This window comes from Helianthus annuus, chromosome 2 (genome assembly GCF_002127325.2).
Source record: "Helianthus annuus cultivar XRQ/B chromosome 2, HanXRQr2.0-SUNRISE, whole genome shotgun sequence".
NCBI lineage: Eukaryota > Viridiplantae > Streptophyta > Magnoliopsida > Asterales > Asteraceae > Helianthus > Helianthus annuus.
In genome coordinates this window covers 157,449,844-157,459,373 of record NC_035434.2, presented here as the reverse complement: position 1 = coordinate 157,459,373, position 9,530 = coordinate 157,449,844, and the positions used below count along the sequence as shown (strand labels likewise).

General features: G+C 34.2%; 1 protein-coding gene across 1 annotated transcript; it reads left to right on the top strand.

Annotated features, from left to right (window-relative positions):
* Nucleotides 1-7,159: 7,159 nt before the first annotated feature.
* LOC110925302 (E3 ubiquitin-protein ligase PUB23) lies at nt 7,160-8,683 on the top strand. Its single transcript, XM_022169262.2, has one exon. The coding sequence runs from the start codon at nt 7,272-7,274 to the stop codon at nt 8,511-8,513; it is 1,242 nt and encodes a 413-aa protein (XP_022024954.1). The 5' UTR covers nt 7,160-7,271; the 3' UTR covers nt 8,514-8,683.
* The last annotated feature ends 847 nt before the right edge of the window (nt 8,684-9,530 follow it).

The window sequence follows — 9,530 nt, the reverse complement described above, 5'->3', positions numbered from 1 at the left end:
CTCTCTCTCTCTCTCTTATGTGTCGCTCACATTTCTTGGTGCTTAAAGGTTGCAGGCGTCCTCAACACCTTCACGATCTGGTTTCAAAACCCCTAAACTGGAACCCTAGCGGCCATCTCTACCAATCTGGTTGTCGGAGTCGCCGCCATCATCACCTTCATCAGGTTGGGGTGATCGGCTTCCTCTTCTTTTCATCGGTTTCTCTCTAAGGTCGTTCTCTCTGTCTCTGTCTCTGTGTTTATGAGCTTAGGGTAAAATGAGTAAAAAGAAGGAGGTAGTAGAAAACCAGAGAACTAGCGTGGCAAGCAATGTATCCACAAATTATAATGAAACACCAATTAAGCATAGGGTACAACTTGCATAGCCTAGAATTGTTACAAATTAGAGTATATGTAAATTATTGATTAATCACAATATATTCCATTGGAAATTTCATTTTTATTACTAAAAGACCCAATTACCAGTTAGTTATAATAATACAAGTAGTTAGAGAGTTCCTTTTATGTTTAATATAAATAAGACCATGCGTAGTGGTAAGGGTGAATAATGCCCCCACCCTTGGCGTTTTCCGTCATGTGACAGGACAGACAGCAATGGGCATTATTGGGCGTTTTTCTAAAATTGATGTAGTGGGGATGTGAGCATTATGATAAAATGGTGTAAAGAATTAAATAAAAATTAAAAAAACAAAAAAAAACCCTATTGGAAGATTAAATAAATGAAAAAGGAAGATAAGATTTGATTGGCCAAAACAACTTCTTCCAAGCGTGATTTAAAACACGCCTCCGGGGGATTTTTGCTGGATCACGCCGGATGATGGTTCCACTACGGGTGGTCTAAGTATAACTACTTATGTATTTAAAATGAAACAAAAAAACATAAATAAATGTAAATGAACGAACATAAAAGGACGTTCATGAACATAAATAAACGAACAAAACGTGTTCATGTTCGTTCGTTTAATTAAATAAACGAAAACATGTGTTCATGTTTGTTCGTTTATTAAAGAAACGAACTTCTCGCCGAACAAGTTCACGAACAGTTCATAAATGTTCGGTTCGTTTCCATGCCTAATATTTGTGGTTTTCGGTCTCGATAACATTTCATTTATTTTGTAATACGTGCATACATACCGAACAACTTTTTAAAACTGAAGTTAATAACATTGTAAATAATTTTATTTTTATTTTGTAATACATACATGTTTTCTACTGTCTCGCACTAGCGAATTTTCACTTAATCTAAAAGGTGCATTATTTTTTGAGTTTCGATGACCAAAACCGATCTCATAAAAAAATATTTACTGAACACCCGATAATTATGGTAACACCAGTAAAAATGTTTATTAGTCTGCCACTGCATGACTCTTAAATCCTTTATAATCAACGTATTGTACATATCTTCCTATACTAATAAATGAAAATCTTTTTTGGACACGTGTCATTTTCTGGTGTTTTCTCATCTTATTTTCATATTTATCTCTCTATTAAATAATAATAATTTTAAACAAAATATTAGATAAGAATTATTTTTCTATTTATCTCTCATATTAAATAGTAATAATTTTAAACAAAATATTAGATAAGAATAAAAATATTTATTTTTCTATAAATAATTTTAAACAAAAAGTTAGCTAAGAATAAATATTTGTTAGTAGAATAAATATTTGTTAGTAGGTTACATGAGACCGAATAGGGTCGGTTAGCTGTACGCAAATTCTTACGAATGCCGACTAAGGATTTCCAATAGATGTTTAATTTTTTATTAAGACATGTTTATATGCATGATTATTCTAACCTTTACGGTGTATCATAATTAATAGGCAACGCATACATGGAGTGAAGCTAAAGTGACAAGCCTTTGATCAGATCAAAGGAAGACATTTTGTAAATGATATTATTAAGACCAACAAACACTCTTAAATAATATAGATTACTTTGAGTAACCCGTGTAACACACGGGAACTTAAACTAGTACAATTAATACATATAAATATTTCTGAAAAAAACAAATATTAGAACGGGTATTGACTTCAACGGGATCTCGTCTTATCACTCTTGGCTTTAAACACTTTGTGAACCTTTGACCTTCAATCTTTGCAAAACATACACCGTCAATCTCACCATAAGAAGGGAGTTCTCCATGTGACCACCGTTTACTGTGAAAATAAGCATCGTCTCTTTAAGAGTGAATAAAGATGTAAAATATGTAAGTATATGATTAGGGTTTATAGAGTCCATGATCTTAATTACATTTGTCTTGGAGTATTTATGGAGGGAGAACTAGGGTTGACGTCACCATCGTATAGTCTAGGGCACACCAGGGTTTAACAATATCAATAGTGATGTCTCCTCATCTCATCGGTTGAAGCCAAGCTTCTTTTTATCTTATTTGCTACATAGCTTGGCTTTAAAAAATGAGAGGCGCACAAAAGTGACGAAGTCGAAAACCGAAGCGCAAAAGCGGTGGACCTTTCGTACCCAAGGCGCAAGGAGATTATATACATTTTTTATATATCCAATAGGTTTTTTAGCATCTATTATCCAAAACATAGCTATAAATAAGGTTTACAAATAATTTCACCTACATGTACAAGCCAAAAAACCTATAGTACAACACTTTAATACATAAAAACACCCAGAGTATACAAGGCACATGCCTCAAACCCCCAAAAAGCCAAAAATCTGTGCTTTTCTTTCGTTTTGTGGAAAAGACGCACTTTTTAAAACCCAGCCATGTAGGCGCAACAATATATAGGTGTTAGGGAATTAATCCGGATGATATCTCTTCAAAAAATTTTATATAATCTTTTATGATGTCTAAAGTTTATATATAATATATGTACATATTTTTACCTTTATAAATAAATGTTTTAGCTTCTTTTAATTAATCTACAATCTTTTAATATGATTTTTGGGTTAACAATGAAATAACTACAATATAACAAATGATTTATCAACGACTAAAAGTTACGTAGATCATGAAACACGATGGCGGCTTCGATTTCCAAAAGATGTGAGAAATACATTGTATCCAAACCCATTTATCGACAATGGTCGGTAGCCATATTTCATATTTAAGCACGAGTCATATTAATAGTTTTTAAGAGGAAAAGGTTGACATTTTGGAGAGAGTGTGTGTTGTGTGTATGAGTCAATATTATATGTAGTGGATAATATTTCCATTTCACCATTTAATACTATCATCACTATTCAAAAACTGGCTTATAAGTTGTAAACAGTTTTAAAGAGGGCATGAAAGTTTTTATGTTCCTCAAATTAGTCACTTTTGTTATTGTATTTTCACCTTTTGCTCTTAAATAGTGAGCATGTATATCATTCCCTATATGCATAACCAATCCTATGTAGATCACACATCCGAATAACTCAATTGACTTTTAGCTAACCTAAGAGGTGTAGATGAATGAACCCACAACAACCTAAAGTACATAGAAAATTTTCTCAAAGAAGGCGAACAAATCATCGAGGAATGAGACGCCAAACAAACACTACAACAACACACGAAACCAAAGAAAAGCATCACAAAATCATGAAATTTGGAAACCTCGACAAAACTTTACTATAACACAAGGCAAAAACGACATGACTGAAGCCAAATTGTACAATTTGGCTCAAAAATTTTTAATTTTTTCTAGGCCCAAAGCGGATAGCAAAATTGGGGCCCTTTTTGTAAACGAAAAAAAATGCTATGAATCTATTATTCATATATTATCTTTGTATACGCATAATTATAGATCATAAACCTCAATGTTAACAATTTCAAAGCCAAAATTACCAAAATATAATATATTTTCTTAGAACTTGAGGCTCTAGGAAAATGGAGACCTAAAGCTCTTGTTTTGTTTCACTCCCCCTTGAGTCGACCCTGAGCACGCATATAGGTTCACTGCAAGAGTGAGCGTAACCATATGCAACTACTAAAGAAGAATAATGACCAAAAACTAAAAAAAAATAAGAAAAGAAAAGAAAGAAAGACACTAGACCTCATGATACATTGACAATCATAAGAAAATAACCTAAAAGGTAAAGCAACAAATTACCCTATATATATTAATTAATTAAAATTAAAAACAGTAACCACTTCTATATTATTAATAGAAATGAATTAATTATAAGGGATGAGTAAATGGTATCGGGTATTGGTACCAGTATCAAATTTATCAAACTGGGTGTATTTTCGGTACCGGTATTCACCGATTTACCCTCAAATACCGGTGTCGTACCAGTACCGACCGGTACCAAACCGTACCGTAACCGGTATATTCGGTACCTGTACCCACTTTTGGGGATTTCGGTAACTGTATTTTCGGTACCGGTTGGTACCGAGCTCATCAAATCCTGTAGCAACGTAGCAATGCAAGTAATTGCACCGTTTAGATTACTTTTCATACACACAGTAAGTAAAATATATTTCGTTTGAATGAGTTTTTATATACACAACAACTTATTTTGCTTTCTTTTTTGTCTTTTTCTGTAATTAATGAATTGTAGCATGCAAAATTTACTTCGATATTTAGATTATTGATGAGAAAATCGTATCAAATCCTGTAATCAAACCGGTATCATATCGGTACCAAATTTACTATACCAAATCATTTTCGGTACCAATTTGGTACCCACCTTTTGGCGTTTTCAGAATCGTTACTTTCAGTTCGACACCGGTCTAGCATCATACCTGTATTTATTGATTTTTACCTTCAAATACCATACCGTATTGTAACGAGTATTTCGGTGCCGGCACCTAATTTCGAGATTTTCCGGATCGGTACTTTCAGTGCCGTTACCAGTACCGAGCTCATCCATATTTTAACGTGTTAACACTGTAATAACTGAACTGAAAACAACCGAATTTCCAACGTGTTGGATGTGTGGGTCCTATTATTATATATTATGTTATTTAAAATCGTTTTTTTAGGACGGGTTGACTATCCTTACCACGTCATTTTTATTTATGTTTTGATATTTGGTATCTCCTTGCCGTTACTGACACGCGTTTTACAGTCATTGGGTCCCCGCCGCAACGCGCGGACGAAAAATAAACTAGTTACTTCAAAATACCATGACATTATTAAGTTACAGGCCAGATCATATACGGAACCAAAAGGCATATTTAGAGTAAACATAGCAACATATTGAACACACAGAGGCGGACCTATCATGTTACTAGGGGTAGCCCCGCTACTCTTTGACGCTCCGACGGTAGTATAAATTTTGGAAAAATTGACCTTTTTTCGATTCCATTACCCCTTTTACATGAAACGTTGCCCTTATAAGCATTTTCTAGATCCGTCACTGACACACATAACAGTTTTTTGGATCAGTATTTCATAAGAAACTAAACAAAGTACGGATTTTGGGATTCCGAGTAGGGTATGGATTTAAGACACATCAAAAATCTTGATATGAACCTTATACATAATTTGTTGGTTTGGGTTTACCTTAAACGGATTCGGGTAAGTTTTATGTTGAAATGCCAAGAGTTTAACTAAACGGGTCGGTCTTTTCAAGATAACCGGATGGGTTCATGGTTTGTTTCTTTTATTTCATATTTTTAAAGGGTTGTTTATATCAAAATTCAAACTAGTAGGCTATATCACATTAAAACGTAAAAGTTAACAAAGAAATCAGTCTTTTATGTTTGTTGTTAACTAAAGCAGTTGTTTATAGATGTTTGTGTGTAAATTCATAACTATATATTATTCATACAAAGAAAAATAAAAATTTCATATTTAACGATTGTGTTCATGTCAACTAGTAAATAAACGAGTTTAATCGCCTGACAAACTTTTCACATTTATGTAAATTTTAAGCTTTTTTGGTGAGAAAATTACCAAAATAGCCAATAAAAAGTTTGACTTATCAAAATAGTCACCTCATGAGTCTTTGGAAAGGGGCATCACGGATTCACGGGTTCAAATGCGCAGGATGCCTCTTTCAAGACCCCTCATGCGTCTTTAAATATGGAAGTGACACGTGTCTCAATGATTAGGTAGACTCATCCAATGCCTCAGGCAGACTCATCCAATGCCTCAGGCAGACTCATCCAATGCCTTCATCCAATGCCTCAGCAGACTCTTCCAATGCCTCAGGCAGACTCTTCCAAATATTTTAAGAAAATACTTTAAAATATTTAAAAAAAATTCTAAAAATATTTTTTAAAATATATATTTTTTTTAATTTTAAAAAAATATTTTTTAAATTTATATACGTAAAGTATTTTAAATTTATATGTATAGTATTTTTTAAGTATTTTAAGGATATCTTTACGTATATAAATTTAAAATATTTTTTTAATTTTAAAAAAATAATTGAAAAAATTAATTTAAATATTTTATTAAAGTATTTTTTTAATTTTTTATGTATTTTCTTAAAATTAGCCAAGATATCTTTACGTATATAAATTTAAAAAAGTATTTTTTTTTAAATTTAAAAAAAAATATTTTTAGTATTTTTTTAAATATTTTAAAGTATTTTCTTAAAGTATTGGAGGAGTCTGTCTGATGCATTGGAAGAGTCTGCTGAGGCATTGGATGAAGGCATTGGATGAGTCTGCTGGGGCATTGGATGAGTATGCCTGAGGCATTGGATGAGTCTACCTAATCATTGAGACACGTGTCACTTCCATATTTAAAGACGAATGAGGGGTCTTGAAAGAGGCATCCCGCGCATTTGAATCCGTGATGCCCCTCTCCAAAGACTCATAAGATGGCTATTTTGGTAAGTCAAACTTTTTCTTGGCTATTTTGGTAATTTTCTCTTTTTTGGTTTAGCCCGTCAACCGGTGAATACGACTTGTTTGAAGGAATTCAATCGCCAAATGAAAAGAATATCAAATTTGAAGGACCTAAAGCTAAAATTAAGTTATATATTTCTTAAGAGAGAAGTCTTATCCTCCCAAGTTCCCACTTTGCCCATATCTCCCCTTCCATATGCATTTACAACCAAAGTTAAGTTGTCCTCTTTATGAGCCTACAAAACTCTTTGAAAAGTCAAACCACACCTCTCTTTGACCGACAAATTGCTTTACTTTTTCTTAATTTTGACTTTATAAAAATAATTAAATACACCTCCATTTTTTCCACATCCCCTATACATATATATTAACCCGTGCATTATTTCATCATAACAAATATTCAAGCACCAAGATAACCCAAAACAAACCCTAACTTTCACTCATTCATCTCTCTCAAAAAATCTTCAATTTCTAAATTTTTTCTTCACAAACTTGTTCTTGAAATTGTCCATTTTCAAATGGGTGATCTCAAAAACATCGAAGTTCCTCCGTTTTTCGTATGCCCGATCTCGTTAGAGCTCATGAAAGACCCGGTAACACTTCCAACAGGAATCACATACGATCGCAATAGCATCGAAAAATGGCTATACACCAAGAAGAACAACACATGCCCGGTGACAAAACAAGTCCTTACCGATCTCGACCTCACCCCTAACCACACGGTTCGTCGGTTGATCCAATCTTGGTGCACCCTTAACCCCTCATCCGGTGTCGAAAGACTCCCCACCCCTCGCTTACCGGCTTCCAAATCCGACATCCTCAAACTCCTAAAAGGTTTAAAGCATCCCAACTTGCAAATGAAGTGTTTGAAGAGATTGAAAGATATTGTTATGGAGAGTGAAACTAACAAGAGATCAATGGAAGCAGTTGGAGCAGTTAATTACCTAACTTATGTGCTACACAATGATAATAATAACAACACGACGTCGTCTTCACCGTTAGATGAAGCAATAACCATTCTTTACCACATGCATTTGTCACAAACCGGACTTCAGGGTTTGCTACTCAAAACCGGCGAGTTCGTAGAGATGTTAACACGCGTGATGCAACGCTCGAACAGCTACGAAACACGTACATACGTTGTCATGCTGTTGAAGTCAATCTTTGAGGCTACAGAGAACATGCAGATGCAAGTCACAAGAGCGTCATTAAAGCCGGATTTCTTTATAGAGTTGGTCAAAGTTTTGACCGATCAAATTTCCCAAAAAGCCACCAAATCAACGTTGAAACTACTCATCAATGTTTGTAATTCATCAGGGAAGAATAGAATAAGAGCGGCCGAAGCCGAAACTGTTTCGACGTTAATCGATATGTTGTTAAACTCCGACAACGACAAGCGAATGTCGGAGATGGTGTTAACGTTGTTGGATCAGCTTTGTCAGTGTGCTGAGGGGAGATCTGAGCTGTTGAAACATGGGGCGGGTTTAGCGGTGGTGTCGAAAAAGATTTTTAGGGTTTCGCAGGTGGCGAGCGATAGGGCGGTGAGGATAGTGCATTCGGTGGCGAAATTTTCCGGCAACGGTGGTGTGGTGGCGGAGATGTTGCAGATAGGGGTGGTGGGGAAGTTGTGTTTGGTGTTGCAGGTGGATTGTGGGGGTAAAATGAAGGAGAAAGCTATGGAGGTTTTGAAGATGCATGCTAGGGTTTGGAAGAATTCTTCTTGTATACCATATACTTTAATTTCTTCTTATCCATCATGAAATGTGGAATTAGGGTTTTTACTTTTTAGGTTAGATGATTTGATGACATTTTTTCTTTGTAACTTTGATTGGCTGATTGTGTAAAGATTTATGATGGTATTTTAGTCCTTTAGAAAGAATGAGGTGACTAAAATTCTCATAACTAATTGTTTTGAGCAAAATATTTGTGCTTGATAACAAAATTTAGACTTTTTTTTTTTTTTTTTTTGAAAGGCAACATTAAATTGGGAGTGTAACTTATAAGTGAAACAAAGAATATGGTTAGGAAGTTACTTATGGGTTTAACTAGGAATACTCCATCTACCTTATTCTATTTGTTATACTTTTTTTCATTGATCATTAATCCTAAAGTGACATCTTAGCGTAATATCACCATCTCCTTCTATCCCTCACCTCGATCCATTCTTGAATTTAAGTTATACTCTTCTCTGAATCTGATCACCCAACTTTTTTTATATTATTTTAAAATTAAATAGAGAGAGGAAGAGAGCTCAGGAAGATCTGGAACAATGTCTACGGCAGGGGCGGACCTACCTCTTTGGTAGGGGTAACCCCCACTACCCCTTGGTCGGAAAAAAATTGGAAAAATTAGTGTAAATTTTGGAAAAACTTGACGTTTTTTCGATTTCGTTACGGCTTATTTATAACACGTTACCCCTTGGTCGGAATCCTAGATCCGCCACTGGTCTACAGTTGATCTAAGTTAATCTTATTTTGATTATATGAAGAAAAAAAAACATTTTCTTCATGGAGTAATCTTGTTGTGAAATTATGAATGATTGCTTGCTAATATATACACTAACTAAGAATTATATTTTAGCTAATTAATACTTTCATTTTTAATTAAGCTTAACCAATCCAATGCTTTTGTATTGCTAGAGGTTCAGAGAAATACTCATCCAATGATAATAAAAATACAAAGGCATTCAACTTTGCTTAATATTCTTTCAACCACGTAGGAGTACAAATCTCATTATAGATACTTAGATTAGATGAATTTTAGATGGTGTAAAATAG